General features: G+C 41.3%; 2 protein-coding genes across 2 annotated transcripts in view; one reads left to right on the top strand and one right to left on the bottom strand.

Moving 5' to 3' along the window:
- Positions 1-819: 819 nt before the first annotated feature.
- Positions 820-14,722, bottom strand: LOC124131007 (histidine protein methyltransferase 1 homolog). Its single transcript, XM_046494069.2, has 9 exons — positions 14,617-14,722; positions 11,767-11,855; positions 9,962-10,100; positions 8,369-8,457; positions 6,769-6,843; positions 4,776-4,909; positions 4,181-4,279; positions 2,459-2,574; positions 820-1,401 (listed from the first exon to the last, which is right to left on the bottom strand). Exons 1-9 carry the CDS (start codon positions 14,669-14,671, stop codon positions 1,358-1,360), a joined length of 840 nt encoding a protein of 279 aa, XP_046350025.1. The 5' UTR covers positions 14,672-14,722; the 3' UTR covers positions 820-1,357.
- A 171-nt stretch (positions 14,723-14,893) lies between these two features.
- LOC124128642 (general transcription factor 3C polypeptide 4-like) overlaps positions 14,894-17,700 on the top strand; it is a 41,821-nt gene continuing 39,014 nt past the window's right edge. Inside the window, exons 1-3 of the mRNA XM_048389767.1 lie at positions 14,894-15,020; positions 15,907-16,039; positions 16,910-17,027. Coding sequence (XP_048245724.1) covers positions 14,901-15,020; positions 15,907-16,039; positions 16,910-17,027 — 371 coding nt within the window. The 5' untranslated portion in view covers positions 14,894-14,900. The remainder of the gene's footprint in view (positions 15,021-15,906; positions 16,040-16,909; positions 17,028-17,700) is intronic.

The following is a 17,700-nucleotide window of genomic DNA, read 5'->3' as shown; positions in this document are numbered from 1 at the left end:
AATGCTTATGATGTCAATTTACAGACTGCTGTCATATAGAAGGAATATTGCTGAGTGGAATTAAACAACAAACAAACAAACAAAACCTCCTCAGTTTCCAGGTGCCAACAACAAAGATGGACAACAAACCAGGCCATGACCAATCTCATCCTACTGCTAAACAAAGATCAGAGGACATCCCATTACGGGTCAGAACGACCTTTCAGCGGAGCATTGCTTACCAGTTTGGTAGAGCGACCGTTGGAATGTGGTTACTAATCATGCAACCTTGAAAAGGCTAACACGGGGTATTCCAACCGACAGTTATGGCCTGTACCACAGTTTCGGTCAAAATCTCTGTCAATCTCTATAAACATTGGAATCGGAAGAGACTTTTCATAGCCTGTGGGTGAGTGAGTTGGGTTTAACGCCGCTTTTAACAGTATTCCAGTTATATCGCGGCGTGTCAGCTTCATAGCCTGTGGGAAGCACTGCCATACAATCTCAACCAGCTTTTGTATGTAACAAGTTACTGTTGTTCAGTTTCATGTTTGGAATCTTGTGGTATGAAGCTTCAGAAACAGATTCATCTAGGATTCCAAACTCTGCCCTTGGCAGGCAAATTGGGAAAATACTGTGATGTTCCAAATTGGAGTGAGCGAGTTGGGTTTAACGCCGCTTTTAACAGTATAACGCCAGGTTATAACGCCAGTTATATCGCAGCGTGTCAGCTTAATGTGGGAGGAAAGCCCAAAGTGATGCAGGTCTCAGACGTTTACCACTTCGGTGAAACCCACGAGCAAGGGTATGGGGCTGACAAACCTAGAAACATAATCGGGGCAAACCGGGATTCGAACCCACAATCATAGGTTCCCGGCGTGCCCAAGGGATGCAACTCTGCACAATGAATCACAACGCCTTAGATGACTGGGCCACCCGTGCCCCCTCTAAATTGGATGTTATTAATGATCTTATTTTTGTAAATTCTGAGGAACTGGGGAATTTTTAATTCAAGTTGAATTTTTTTACTGACATTTGCTGCAATCTTGGGGCCGAATATCGGCCTCTGGGCAGGTCTAGATAAGTCCCTGAGAAAACTACTTTCTGATTGGCAAATGGCAACTGCCTGTTAGTCATTTCATTGGTCGGTCAAAGTTTGCGAAAGGTTGTTCCGACATGACCTGTAATGGGATGTCCTCAGATCTGTGTGAAGAGGCAGCAAGCAATCAGATCTGATTTCATGAGACTTGTGCGCTACAGATTAAGAATACATTCAGTATGATTCAAGACAGATTTATCTGCAAGAGTATTTGTGTTATGTACAATGCTTGCTCTATGTACTCGATGATACAATATGTACAACAATGGCAGGATGATGTCACGATGTCTGTCTTGTCACCTTTAAGATCTCCCTTGGCACACCTGTAAAGAAATGTTGAAATCGTAGATGTAATAAATACAAAATTGTTGAATTTATCCTTGTATTTCCTGTCATTCTTTACTCATGACATCTCCCAGTAAATATAGGAAAAGAAAAACTTGGGAGTCATAACAGCTACTGTCTAAAGTTCACAACTGCTCATTCTGATACTAAGGTCTTACTTGCCCATACTATACTAGGGCTGGGACAGGTCACGAGGGTACCCAGGGTGGGTGGGTACTGAGTAGGACCCAGGTATACCCACAGGACTACCTGGACCCGTGGTTAATTATGTGATATATTGTTTACAAAAATGACATTCCAGCCCCATAACCCAGGTACTCGGGTCAGAAGGGTACTGAGTAGGACCCGGGTACCCACAGGACTACCCAGACTGTGGTTAGTCACGTGATGATATTGTTTAATGGCAAAAATTATCTAGAACTCTATGGTTACACTATAAGTGACAAGTGTTCACATATCTTTCTGACTATGCATACATCACTTCTGACTTTTATATGTTTGAATAAAGATAAAACTTCATGTTCTCACTTGTGTTCCCACCTGCTTGGCGAACAATGCTGAATGTGTTTTCACCTGCTTGACAAACAATACTACCTGTGTTCTCACCTGCTTGACAAAAAATGCAGATTGTGTTCTTACCTGCTTGACAAACAATACTACCTGTGTTCTCACCTGCTTGACAAACAATGCTGATTGTGTTCTTACCTGCTTGACAAACAATACTACCTGTGTTCTCACCTGCTTGACAAAAAATGCAGATTGTGTTCTCACCTGCTTGACAAACAATGCTGATTGTGTTCTCACCTGCTTGACAAAAAATGCAGATTGTGTTGTCACCTGCTTGACAATCAATGCTGATGTTGTTCTCACCTGCTTGACAAACAATACTACCTGTGTTCTCACCTGCTTGACAAACAATACTACTTATGTTCTCACCTGCTTGACAAACAATACTACTTATGTTCTCACCTGCTTGATAAACAATACTACTTATGTTCTCACCTGCTTGACAAACAATGCAGATTGTGTTCTCACCTGCTTGTATCTCCAGACACACCTGGCTCGTGAAGACATTCCCCCTCTTGAGAAATGTCTCAAACAGTCGGGTTCCACCTCCAACACCAAAGTAGGTCGACTTGGCTGCTAGGTAGCTGGATAGCATTCAGGAAATAGCAGCTTCATAACATAATTGCACAGTTCATCGTTAAAATACTTTTTCAATGTTTGAAAATAAGCATGAAAATCAAAGGATCCATGTCATAAAACTGATAACAAATAACGATTAGGAATGCTCTAGATTCAAATACTACAGCAGAAAACCCTCATGGACACGAGGATCCCCAATTTAAGTTTGAACAATGTTCATAGGGGCGGTCGGGTAGCCTAGTGGTTAAGGCGTTCGCTCGTCATGCCAAAAGACCCGGGTTCGATTCCCGACATGGGTACAATGTGTGAAGCCTATTTCTGGTGTCCCCCGCCGTGATATTTCTGGAACAATGCTAAAAGCGGCGTAAAACCATACTCACTCACTCATATGCACTATGTTGAGTGTAGGACATTTCCCCTCGCAGACATCTCACCACATCTTACATTATGTTTTCACCCATCTTGTACTGGTCTGAGTCCCAACTCTGGATCTTTGCTAATGACTCTGCAAGTAGCAGCTTCCCAAGGCAAGGGAGGTAATCGACCATCAAAGTCCAGTTTCAACCCTTGCCAAACCAAGTTATATTTTGGCTGGAATGAGTCTATGCATAGTCCAATCAAAATCGCGTAACGAAATCGACATCCGCTTCGTAAACTGCCATGCAGACTTTGGTTGATTGCAGGATTTGCAAAGCATGTCTACCGAATACTTAGCGTCAACAGATATTTTCCAAATCTTTCCATGTTTTTGATCAAGGTGCTCATGTGATTTGATGCACTTCACAAAGTAAGACCCTTTTTATCACAATATAGATCTTGATTATTGACCAGATCGTCTTCATTGGGCAATGCCATTTTATTTGAAGCAATTGCAAGTGATATGATAGGTGGAATCTGATTGGTCAGTAGGCAGGACATAGAAGGGACTTAACTCAAAATAGCTACTGGTGGCACTGAGATTGAGCCCAGAAATTCCAGCCTCGTTCCGCAAGGATGGAAACTGTTACAGTTAGTTGCCTCAGGGAGATTGGGACTAGTGGTTTGTAATGATTACACACTGACAATTTCATTCGTGACCAACTCGTGTTATTCCGGGACAAGCCGAATAGCGACTCGTGCCCCTCTCATGGCCATTTTTGCGACCAAGTTCCGTCTTAGCGCAAACGGGCATACCTAAAACAATTGTCGACTCGTTGCGTAATGGTCCATATATTATTTCCCCATGTATTATATATATATTTCAGATGCAATTTAAAGCACACTGGGACGTGAGGAATTATACAGTTTGATTGAACACATTTAACTGTGTCCTTGGTATATTTTTAGATGCAAGACATATGTAAAATCAAAAATTATTTCTGAGGGATTCATTGACAAAGAACTTGAAATCATACCCGCATTCTGTTTGGTTTGTCATATTTTCGCACATAACATTCATCGATAGGGGGACGAGTCTTACAGGTGACAGAAAGGGGCGAGTGGTGACGAATGAGACAATTTCTGATATTCACACAGGGTTGTAACTGTCTAGACATGGGCATGAGCACCAGACTGGAACATAAAACCTCTTTATAGAGGGTTTCATATGAAACATCAGCTGATTGTGGATACATAGTTCCACTCTGCTTGAGGAGGTGCTGGAACGCCTGGTGAAGCTTGCTGTAGTTCCTGGTGTTGTAGATTGTCTCCGCTGTGAGAATCATGTCATACCTGGAACACAGAGAGGCTAGGAATAATGGTTGCTGAAGACCTATTCTACCCCGGATCTTCACGGGTGCAGCATTTTTGAGAACACAAGATATATTTTTAAAAATCCTAATATCAAATGTCCCTTCCCTAAAATGAGAGAGTGAGTGAGTGAGTGAGTGAGTAGCTCTACGCCGCTTTTGGCAATATTCCAGCAATATCACGGCGGGGGGCACCAGAAATGGGCTTCACACATTGTACCCATGTCGGGAATCAAACCCGGGTCTTCGGAGTGACGTGATGTTTGAGACTACAGGAGGCTGGTCTCCTTTCAGACCAGAATCCTTATACTCTGCTGATTTCTACAAAAGTCTGTGATGAAACATGATATCAAACCTTTTGTACGGCATTCCTGCATAACTGTGATCTAACAGCTTAGATGATTTCAGTCAAAAGTTCCAACTGTGCAACCAGAGGTCACCCTGGTAACAAAATGAACCATAAAACTGCATCAACTCACCGTTTTGCTTCATCCTCGGTACAGATGGTTGAGGGGAGAGAACTCCAGTCTCCAGAAAAGAATCGACACTTGCAGTGTGAACACTGATTAAGTGCAACATTTGGAATTGTGATATTTTCAACCACTTCAGGGTTCTGCAACAACAAGAAATCAGTTCAGACGTACATACAATGAAGTCTAGATTGCTATCACTGGGAGCATGACTGGCCCAGTCATCTATTGCTTTGAAATTCCCTGTGCAGAGTTACGTTCCTTGGACATGCCAGAAACCTATGATTGTGGGTTCAAATCCTGGTTCACCCTGACCATCACACAACACTATATCATATGTACTTGACTTGTATGATTTTACCTTATCCTGACTCATACTAATCTCTCATCTCTCCTTCCTCTCAGTTCCCAGAGAACAGAAAATATAGCTCACCTGAACACACCCTGGAATTCTCCAGTTTTAAGTTAAAACTTTTAACCATTGGTAGTTGCACAACACCTGACAGTGCCTACTAGAAGATAGACCTTCTTACAAATACTCACTCACTATGATGCAGATGTAGCAGGGGGCGTGGAGTCATCCCACAGATGACATCCTTACCTTGTCAGCTTGCTGACAGGGTTAACCTTTTTGGTCATGTGGACAAGGCGTCCGACCTCGGATCAGAAGGTCCGTGGTTCGAATCCAATCACGGGACTCAGAAATTTTATGGCAGCTACACAGACATGCTAACATCAGGTTACTGTCCAATAACCATGACGAGAGTCCATGTTCATTTACTATGTTATTCATAGTAAATAACTATGGCTAGAAAAGGTCTCCAGCAACCCATATGCATGCTTGCTGTAAAAAGCGACTATGCTTGTCATAAGAGGGGACTAACATTATCAGGTGGTCAGGCTCGCTGACTTGGTTGATGCATGTCATTGTATCCCAATTGGGTAGTTCGATGCTCATGATCTAAAACACTGGATTGTCTGGTCCAGACTTGATTATTTACAGACTGTCGTCATATAGCTGGAATATTTGTGAGTGCAGGGTTAAACAACAAACAAACAAACAAACTTAAAGTGGACAGGAAACAGTATTATGCTTAGCAACCTTTACTAAATCCACAAAATCAGTAAGAAATGAGCATTTCTGATTAAATGCAATGTCTTTATACTTCCCTGACGCTACACAGTGCTATAGGTGTAGCATCAGGTAAGGTAAAACATACTATTCTCTTTTACAAGATTGATTGATTGATTGATTGTTGTTTAACGCCGCACTCAGCAATATTCCAGCTATATGACGGCGGTCTGTAAAATAATCGAGTCTGGACCAGACAATCCAGTGATTGACATCATGAGCATTGATCTACGCAATTGGGATCGATGACATGTATCAACCAAGTCAGCGAGCCTGACCACCCGATCCCGTTAGTCGCGTTTTACATTATCTGGTATTGACGTGTGGTGCATAAGCAATTGTTATCAAGTATAATACAATTTTTATTCCTAATATGTGATATTTACGATATGTAAAACATTAGGGTCAAAATCTCCTTTTCATATAATGTCAAGTCCTGGTTAGACTAGGTCCCTAGCAACTGATGCTAGGCAACCAAATGGATCGAGTGGTCAGCCTCAGTGACTTGGTAGATAGCACGTTCTCATACAGTTTGGATCACTGCTCACTATATCAATCACTGGACTGTCTGGTCCAGGTTTGATTATTTACAGGCCGCTGTCATACACCTGGAATATTGCGGATTGCGGTTTTAATAAGTGCACAACTCCGTCAGGGGTGTTTATTGGAACAGGGTTCTAATAGGGTAAATACGGTAATAGGATAAAAACATCTGAGGACGTCATCTTCAACTATTTGCAACAAAGCACTGACATGTCACATTGTGAACTAGCAATCAGCATGAGGCAAAGACTATTATGCTCGTTGAGAATTTCTCAAAACTATTTCCCCGACACACATGCCCCTGGGGGAAATATTCCCTCCACTTACGTAATCCTGAAAGTGGACCTCGGCCGCTTCCTTGTGCATGGCCGTGAGTCCTGGTAGTCCCGCTCCACAGCCCAGCTGAAACACAGCCAGGAAATATAACCTCAGTCTGCTACACACAGAATCTTGTGAAGATCAGACATCTTACTCTGTTACATCTTCCTGATGATTTGAGAACACCAATCTATGACCACACACTCTAAATGATTGAGAGAGTTGGGTTTAACACCACTTGCAATATATAGTATTTCAGTTATAGCACAGTGTGCAAGCTAGAACGGAGGAAAGTGATGCAGTCCTTAGACCAGAGCTCGAGATAAGCTGCATACTTGCGTAAAATATGCATGAAATAAACTGAAATATGAGGAAAAATTAAATCCTAGCATATCATTTGGTTGGTTGGTTTGTTTGTTGTTTAACGCCGCACTCAGCAATATTCCAGCTGATGGCTGACGGCGGTCTGTAAATAATCGAGTCTGGACCAGACAATCCAGTGATTGATATGATGAGCATCGATCCATGCAATTGGGATCGATGACATGCATCAACCATGTCAGTGAGCCTGACCACCTGATCCCGTTAGTCGCCTTTTGCGACAAGCATAGTCACCTTTTACGACAAGCATGGGTTGCTGAAGACCTATTCTACCCCGGAATCTTCACGGGTCTCCTAGCATATCAAATTCGCAACAAAAACTATAAATCAGCTATTGAAATAAAATTAATGTGTATATTACAAATCATGCAAATAGTAGACAAAATGATTGCATATATTTCAACGGTAAGACAAAATGATTGTGTATCAGCCGATCGCCAAATTCACTTACCGACAGTTACATTTGGAAAAGCTCCTGCGACCAACATACTGATAGATGCCAAATGAAAAGCACATTGTGCTTAGTCAATGTACATGGTGTACCCATATTAGTTGCTGATTGGTAACTAAAACAATAGCACCTTTCTTACAATTCCTCACAAGCAGACGCAGACGGGTACACTTCTATTCACATAGTTTCAAATGATTCCCAGGGATTGTTACAAAACAGGTCTTAAGTGAAATACCCAAATGTCAAGAAATAGGTGGGTATAAAAAAACTTCTGGATACCCAATCAAAATTAAACCTATGGGTAAAATACCCAAATAACCAAATGCTTGGTATCTCAGCGGGCTAGGTTGCATAAAAAACTACGTTTCTCAGGCACTTTTTTCTCAAAAGTGAGAAGGACTTTTGTTCATTTAATATTGAGAAGAAAATGATGACGGAGGAACACTTTATCATTTTCCAACCAAGACAAACACAACTGGTCACTCATTGAAATTGGCTCTTGTAACACAATGTTAGTTGTCTGCTTTGTAAGAATTTTTTTTAAATATTTTATTCAAGGAAAAACAATGGCTCGCTAAATTTAAAAGTGACACACCAATGCCAAAGAAACCTTCGGACTATAAAATTGGCGTACGTCTGGACTAGTACAAACAGCCATATACACACACATGGATATGTGATATGAGTGAAACAATTTTAAATGCGACATTAAAGCCTTTTCCACCTCACATTACCTCCCAACTTCTGATGCCAATCAAAGACTTCACCAGCTCTTACCTCTAAAACACGTAACCCTTTACAGTCAATATTGTGATTGATGAGAAACTCGGCTAAATCTACACCACACTCCCATATCTTCAGGCCACCTGAAACAGTGAGAGTGAGAGTGAGTGAGTGAGTGAGTGAGTGAGTGAGTGTGTATGGTTTTAAGCCGCTTTTAGCAATATTCCAGCAGTTTCACGGAGGGGGACACCAGAAATGGGCTTCACACATTGTAACCATGTCGGGAATCGAACCCGGGTCTTCGGCGTGACGAGCGAACGCTTTAACCACTAGGCTACCCGACCGCCCGCGAGAGTGAGAGACTGGCTTCACGTCACTTCTGTCAGTATTGCAGTTGCACCACAGAGTCGATGCTCGTGTGAAGGAAAGTCCAAAGGAACTCGGGTCTTAGAGATTTACAATTTGGGTGAAACCAACGAGCATGGGTGCTGGCAAACCAAGGATCAGCATCAAGCAAAACAGGTACTCCAAACAACGTTCAGCCAATCCTGACACAGCTAAGGGATGCAACTCTGCATAGCAAATAGTAGCACCTCATACAACAAAGTCATTTATTTCTTATATGAGATATCAACATTTTGTACAGCCTATTAAGGATCTTAATAAAATGTAAAAGGTTTAAAAATATTTTTCTATTTTCAATAACGATGACTCCCAGAATAAAATCTGACCTTGGCAATGTCGGACAAGTCTATTTTATAAAGAGGGGCGTTAAGTTTGGTATTTCTCAGATATTCTCACAATTTTCATGTTGATTATTTGGACCTTTTCTCCCAATTCCGATTGTCATTTCTCTCACGCTTTTGAATGCGATCGTTCAGCCATTACCTCATCTGCGCTGTACAGCTACATCTATGGGGAACAACTCACTTGACACTTCCCTCTCAAAATTACGACATCATCAAGTTGTGAGTGCATGTTCGAATCTCCAGAAATGACGTCATGATAGATCAATGTTTTATCGTGAAGTAAACCACGCTTCCTTCTTCATTGTGATGTATCGCATAGCTTTCTTATATTGTAGGGTAAATAATTCCTATTCTTAGTCAGGTAGGTAATGATGACAGGATTACATGTGATATCTTTACATTACTGACAACTGTACCCCCATCCTTCCTTGAAAGGTCCCGGTTACCCCCATGCTCATGGGTTTTACCAATGTGGGAAAAATCTGAAACCTGTATCACTTTGGGCTTTTCTCCCACATCAAGCTGACTCGCCATGATATAACTGGTATACTAGCAGTGTCAGTGGTTGACTTTCTTCAATCTGACAATGAAATTCCCATCTATAACAGGCCTAAGGCTTCTGAGCAGGTGCATTTATATGGGATCAATTAAAGTCTTGAAAATGCACCAGTCTGTGGCCCCAACAATCTTGCCTTGGTCCCCAAATTTAATTTAAAGTTGTTCCCTGGACAAACCAAGGTAAATCCCTAGCTTCCTCACAGCTCTGAGACTGATTATATACTACTCAAAAGAAGTTAAGGAGCACCCGATCTTTTTCACATCATAAAGTTAATCAGTCATGCTTACATTGATATCTTGCTTATTGAAGACATTAGTATGTTTTGGTTGCTATGGTTACCTTCATAAACACCAGGAACAAGATCAGAATCGGCTGTAACTTGGAGCGCCGAGCTGCTGTCATTGACATCTTGTTGACGGATCACTCGAAATACAGCACCACATATGTTGTGTTCAATTGTACTCATATCACTGACATTCTGAAAACACAAATTGTAAACTTCTCTCATGATTTGAGTGAGTTTGTGAATGGATTTGTGATAATATAGTCAGCGGCATCATCTTGTCATTGTTTTCTGGGCAGAATCATGGTTGGACTATGGAAGTATCTTTAACTGCCATTTTGGAAACTGTAATATCAAGGAAGATCACATTGACAAATGGGTTTCAACTAGGGCTGGGATGGGTAACTCGCAATCGGGTACTCGGGTCAGGTGGGTACTGAGTAGGACCCAGGTACATACAGGACTACCCGGAACCATGATATATTGTTTAATGACAAAGATTATGGTTACTCCATGGTTACACAACAAGTCACTAATGTTCACATTTCTTTCTGACTGTGCACACATTCTCTCTGACTTTAATGCTTGAATAAAGATAAAACTTCTGTCAACTTCACCGTAGGAATAACCAGATCGTTTTAATTAAGAAGTGTACATCTGAATACATTTTTCCATGGGTACAGTCAAACTACAGTGAAGTCTCGTTAATCCGACACTCGTTAATCCGACACTCGGCTTTATCCGACACAAATGATGGGAACCGATTGATTCAGCGCTATTTAGTCCCGTTAATCCGACATTCTCGCACTCCGACTCCGACACACCTAATTTGCAACGAATTACTGAAATCACTCATTAATCAGTCTCGTTAATCCGACACAGTGGTCAGCATACTCCGTGGTCATCTGCCTGCGAGTACACAACCCCGTGTTTTGACATGCACCGGCTGCAGAGATTAACTTTAACAATTAACACTAGATGCCGGGATCATAGAGAATTTCAAGCTTTATTATAAGAAACAAATGAAATTACACCTCGACAATGTTGATGCTGAAGAACCACCAGCCCTAGACGTCAAGCCAACAGGGGACTTTGAGAAATGTGCCTTCAAAATGTGAGAAACAGAAAACACTGACAGACTATTTTAAGTAGATGAAGCAAGTTGTTAAGACAGTAGCACTTGCATTTACACGAGGAAACACACGGTTATTATCTATCGTGAAGATGTCCGATTTTCGATCACAAATCACTTAATTTCGTTAATCCGACATACTCGTTAATCCGACACAATCATGTGCAACCAACGATGTCGGATTAACGAGACTTGACTGTACATGTATTCCCAGTTGGACATTTTGTACCAATCTCTTAATTGAGACCTACAGCCTGTACCTCGGTAGGGTCGGGTAATAGGGGTGTTGGTACCCGGGTCGTATATTTGGACTCGTCCCAGCCCTAGGTTCAACTTAGTTTTCTTTCAACGCGACATTTGGGTACAGCATGTACCGATGTTAGTACCTTCATCAAGAAAGTGAATCTCACCTTCTTTATTAATTCAATGCAACATTTCGGTTCAAGCTTATTTACATGAATTGAACAATCTTCATATTCAGTTGTCTGTGGTATTAAAATGCCTTTTTCACAGTGATTCATAAAAATGTACAGTAGGGAGATGTTCTCTCCATGGCCTTATAATCCCCCCCACACACAACATTAATTGTCACAGGAGGCATCGTGCAGTTAGCAGATGGTTCGTATGTTCCTTGGCAGAAGAAGGTCAGAGTGACCTCCCAGAAAGGCATGATTAACAGCTGGTGATTATTTCCAACTGTTGACTTCTTCAACCAATGCCAGGACTTACCTGTTCTGGGTTCCGTGAGATTTCTTGTGAAGGGAGAGCTTTAGTATCGTCGTCATCAGAGACAAAGTTATCAGCATGTTCTCCATGAGCTAAAAATGAGGCAAAACAGTCTATTTATAATTACTATATTAACATTTTATAGTTTGACCCACAGCTTACGACACAATTATATCATGTTATATCGTTGTAATAAGAGCCCCACTCAGATATTTGCTAATATTTTGGCCTGTGAACAATCCCAATTAGCACCCGTTCCGATTGATCAATGTACACATGACTTAATTATTTGTGTATAATACGCATTTGTGTGTTATATGCTCCCTTAATTATGGGCAATTAAATTCTGGAAAATATATCTGTCATGTATAATACGCACAGACTTTTCTTTTGTATCATTTCAGGCTGCCAGCATAAACCACACAATTTACGATCTTTCAACTCTGTTTTTTTCCTCACCAAAATTATATTCTAATAAGAGCCCCCTATTTCTAATATATCGTTGCATGCTTTCCATGTTACATAACATGTTCATTTTGGTAATGTTGCACACCCTAACAAGTGGGAGGGTTTGAGTTTAATAAAGGATATTATCACCAGAGACATACAGATTAAACATTCAGAGGATTTCTTGATTTGAAAGAAGCATATTATTAACAGTTTAAACTTCATTAATTTTATATTAATCTGCAATACATTCAATAGTTAAGTTGTAATGACATCGGTTTGAAACAAGATATACTTCTAAACCATGGAATAAATGCAACACATTTGCAAAACTTATTCAAATATATGACAGTTCTTAAGAACAAATGCAGTAAAGTGCTATATACAGAAAAAAAAATTTTTAAAAATTTTATTAATAAGAACTGTCCTCAATAGTCTGGAGCATAATTCAATTTTGGTGGAGACTTTGTAAATTGAGTGAAGTTGTGTAAAATTAAGATATTGTCTCTGTGCACTTAGCAGGTAATTATTAGTTTCTTCATAAACAGCACACTCAGCAGTATTCCAGCTATATAATAAGAGACTTAAATAATCAAGTCTGGACCTAACAATCCAGTGATTGATATCATGAGCACCGATCTTAGCAATAAGGATAAGATGATATACATAAAAAAGTCAGTGAGCTTGACAACATGAAAGCATGGGTTGCTGCAGACCAATTCTAATGCCTCAGTCACATATACAACGGTCGCCGGACCATGTAGGGGCATCGGTGGGTTTCGGTGTGCAACCGATTTTTGCCCACATCTGTGACACATCGGTGCAGTAGTCATGAAACCAAAGATGATGTTCGAAGGATTTTGGAAAAAATGGTAGGCTTATACCGTCCAGTGACTGACCGGTCATCTGGCGGGAATCGCCCGTTAATCACCCGATACCCGGATGGTGCTTGTCCGGTGTAAACCAGAACGTGCAATGCCCATCTTGGCACCGGCCAATGCCTGGATGAACACCGCCTGTGTCCTGCTCGCTATAAAAGGAGCCCATTCGTGTTTGACGTGGAAATTGCTGCAAGAACTGAATCACATTTCAGTTGGTTTTGTAGATTTGTGGAGTCTGAAAATTCGGAGATGAAGAGTTGAAAGGCATAGGGAGCTTCGGGCTCTAGCGTACTCAGTGTGAGTGAAGACATTCTATGCTGCTCATCCCATTCAGCCCATTATATATACTCTGGAACAGGCACGTCAACATTCCCGGTGTCCGATGAATGATACCCACTCGATGCTTGCCCGGACTCCAGTTGGTCACCTTATGACTTGGCTTAATCATCCAGTTACCGGAGGGAAACATTTTGAGTATTGACCGATTCCCGGCAGATGACCTTTCAGCTATCCTCCGATGACCATACCACACCCACGCGCTGCACCCTTGCGGTCTGGCAGGTGCCTGGAGGGTCACTGGTGGGCTGCCGGAAGATGTGTACCAGATCCATTACCGATGGGGGTGTGGACCACCAGCAACCACAAGAAAATAACTCAAGAGGTATTTTCTACCGATGTGTCCACCGGGGTCTCCCCGATGTCAAAAACATGGCCAATGCTCACAGATGATCATCTGACGCCCCTTCGGGTATCTCGCAATTTTGGCAATTTTCAGCCTTTTCGGTCATCCTAAACTAATCTTTCCCAGCATCGGTGGATATGTGACTCCAGTCCCATATCTTCACGGAGATGCTGGAGATAACCATGGCCAGATTGTTACCCTATTCGATGTAATAAGCGCTCAGGACACTCTCAAAATCAGAAATAGGGGGCTCTTATTAGAATATTATTTTGGTGAAAAAAACAGAGTTGAAAGATAAATTTCGTGGTTTATGCTGACAGCCTGAAATGTTTATTTGCGACAGATATATGTTTCCAGAATTTAATTGCCAATATTAAAGTGCGCATATAACACACGAGTGGGTATTATATGTGAATAGGGGAAGGAAGCGGTGGGTATTATATGCGAATAGGGGTCGGAAGGGGTGCTAATTAGGATTGTTCACTAGTCAATATATATCAGCAAATCTCGCCGTGGGCGCTTATTAGAGCTGGGCGCTTATTACGTCGAATACGGTATATATATATGTTGTATTTGTCGTAAAATAGGATAATCAGGACTTGATTAACTATGCATCATTGTAATTTATATTAGGAATGCTATATACACAATGAAGGCCAACCTTCTTGGCTATATTCGAATCGACATATATCGGAAGGTGTCGACTGTCGATCGTGTCTAAGTAATTTCGTCAATGAGTGAGTATTTTGTTCACTTTGCAACGATCGATGGCGATTACAATAATTCAGTCTTTGTCACTACTAGAAATGAATGAATAACTAAAAGAACAAGTCATGTATTTACCCTCGTCATCGATCGTGTCATCTGAAGGGGTCGAAAAATTGAATTTAAATGGCATTGCTTCTGTTCAGTATTTATTATGAACGACAACACGTGTTGAAGTTTACATATGAGAAGTACTTGAAACGAACGACGTGATTGGTGTAAAATCGGGCCTATTAACCAATAAAAAGATACAATAGAAACAACATGGGCTCGATATGCATACGGAATTATTATTGGATAATTGATCCACATTCAACCAATCATATTTCTTCTCTCTTAACATTGTCGAGTTTGTTTCAAACATGGCGGTCGCGGGAACCTTTGTAGCTACATTTCCTTCAAATATTACTGCCTGCAACGCGGTTGCGTGGTCAGACGACAACAGATTGGCCATTGCAACGGACGGGGGATTGTTTTTATTGGTAATCATTTCGGAAATAATGTCATTGTTAATCTGAACATCTGTCACATCACGATCCACAGGGACAGCTGCAAACCTGGAATGATTTGGATGATCAGCTGCAATGTTGCAGTTTACTGATCGCAGCTTTTAGCGTCATTGTCTCAGACTGTCAGCGGAGGATCTCGCCACCTCTTTGATTCTTAGTGTTAGTGTGTTACCCCGAAGTCTACACACCCTTACATTTGCATAAGGGTAAACTTTCAAGTGCTGAATGCTGATCACTAGAAAAACGACCACTTATAATATTGTCATAGCGCCTTTGGCTACCTTGATTAGGTCATTAGCCTAGCTTAGACATGGGGTGCTAATTGAAATGAAAAAGATGCACCCAGTAAAATGCAATGCTCCCCATCTCCTAAGCAGGAGATCGAAATGACCTGTGAATTAACATGAACATGGCAAATAATCAAATGGCAACTATTAGTGAGTAGTTGCACGCATACAAGTGTATATTACCAGCTTAGAATTGCAAACTTCAGTGCTAAGACCCATTGCATGTGACTCACAGTGACACATGTTCAGAAGGCCTATACACATGATACATACAACTTCATGCACAAACTCTGCATATGCAAATAATAAATCCAAAAAAAATAATTTTAAATGCATCACTGTCAGGACCCTAAACTAAGCACAACAATATTATGGCAGCACTATACTTTCTACTTTTAGAAGTTATTGTTTTGGCTCGTCTATGAGATACAGAAATCAGATATGCTGGTTTAAATTCCTCTCTCCCTCATATAATACTGCAAACTTAGAATCCTCAATGCTGATTGACTGATTAGAAAGTTTACCCGACATGACCTCCTATGGGGAATTGATTTGTACCATTTGTTTTCCAGGAACTTTCTATCAGGCCCTCCCATGTAGATGGAGCTTGCCATTTCCTTCACTCCAATATCCCCCCTTCCAAAGAGGATGCTGTCAGCTTTGTGCCTTTTGATTTTGAGAAGTTTTCCAAATCTTTGGAAACAGGTTAGTGATTGGTGCCTGTGACACCTATCAACTTTTTTATTAGTTTTTATCAAAAAAGATATTTGACTTTTTGTCCAAATAAATGTCTATCTCAGTCATTTGACAGTTGAAATTTCACAAAAAGTCGACTTTTCCATGTCAGAAAATGAGATAAACAGTAATCTAAAACTAAGTCCTATTCATCATGTTTACTGACCATGTTATCAGTAAAAGTGATTTATTTCCTTCTTGGGACTTTTTACTGGTATTTGTTACTTTTGCTACAGATTTGGGGCGGAATATCAGCTTCTTGTCAGGTCAAGACAATATCCCTAGGCTGACATACCCCAAAATTCATGCTCACAATATCTTTTTCATTTCATTATACTAATATCTGTATAGCTGTGTATCAGAATCTCCAATCTGTAGTACCATCATGTTCCTCTCTTTTGAGGTGTGGGGTAGCCCAGTGGTTAATGTTTTAGCTCATGACGCCAAAGACCTGGGTTTAATTCCCGACATGGATTGGTTGGTTTGTTGTTTTACGCCGCACTCAGCATTTTCCAGCTATATGACGGCGGTCTGTAAATAATCGAGTCTGGACCAGACAATCCAGTGATTGACATCATGAGCATTGATCCACGCAATTGGGATTGATGACATGCACCAACCAAGTCAGCGAGCCTGACCACCCGATCCCGTTAGTCGCCTTTAACGACAAGCATAGTCGCCTTTTACAGCAAGCATGGGTTGCTGAAGACCTATTCTACCCCGGAATCTTCATGGGTACATTATGTGAAGCCCATTTCTGGTGTTCCATTGCTGGAATATTGATTAAAGTGGCATAAAACCATAATCACTCACTCACTCCTCTGTATTGCCTTTTGCTAGAGGAAATCCATCAGCTGATGCTTGACCGGACACTATGTCCAAGGACAGGTTGTCAGACGTCCAGCAAGGGCTACAAGGTGGTGTCCTGGTCACCCGCAGGAGGGGACATAGCTGGCAGGTGAGGGGACCATCCACAGGGATTTGTCTAGATTTTAATCAAATTGTCCTTAGCAGGTAAATTGAGGGGAGATCATTATTTGTGCAGAACCCCAGGACCTCTGTTAATTTCAAATTCTGCATTGTGATTTATTACTTGAAGGGAACTGATGGCGAATGATTTCATTTGGGCAATGAGAATCTTGCTCTTAGTATGTTGTCATTATACTCAAGTGTGCACTACATAAGAAAATGTGGTAACAATGGAATGTTAGATGTTAGATGTGTTTTGCTACATCTCTCTATATAATGAGACCGCCTCCGTGGTCTGATGGTAGAGGGTCCGCCCGGAGAGCGGAAGGTCCGGGGTTCGATCCCCGGCCGCGTCATACCAAAAGACGTTAAAAGATGGTACTTGTTGTTACCCTGTCTGGTGCTCGGCATTAAAGGGCTAAAACAAGGACTGGTCGGCTTGGAGTCAGTAACTGTGTCTGAGTGGGGTATTCATGTTAAACTGCGGCATGGTATCTCAGTGAGCTAGCACTATAAATCGGCATCAGTCCGGACTAGTACAAGCAGACTACACATGTGCATGCACGTCGCTATATAAGTGCAATAATCTTGGACGCGACGTTAAACCCCGTTTCACCTCACCTCACCCTATATAATGAAAATGTTGGTCTGGTTTGCGTTGC

The sequence above is a fragment of the Haliotis rufescens genome, unplaced genomic scaffold (assembly GCF_023055435.1).
Source record: "Haliotis rufescens isolate VD_foot unplaced genomic scaffold, xgHalRufe1.0.p SCAF_10, whole genome shotgun sequence".
Taxonomy (NCBI): domain Eukaryota; kingdom Metazoa; phylum Mollusca; class Gastropoda; order Lepetellida; family Haliotidae; genus Haliotis; species Haliotis rufescens.
The sequence above is the reverse complement of the archived record's forward strand: the minus strand, read 5'-3'. Positions and strand labels throughout refer to the sequence as shown.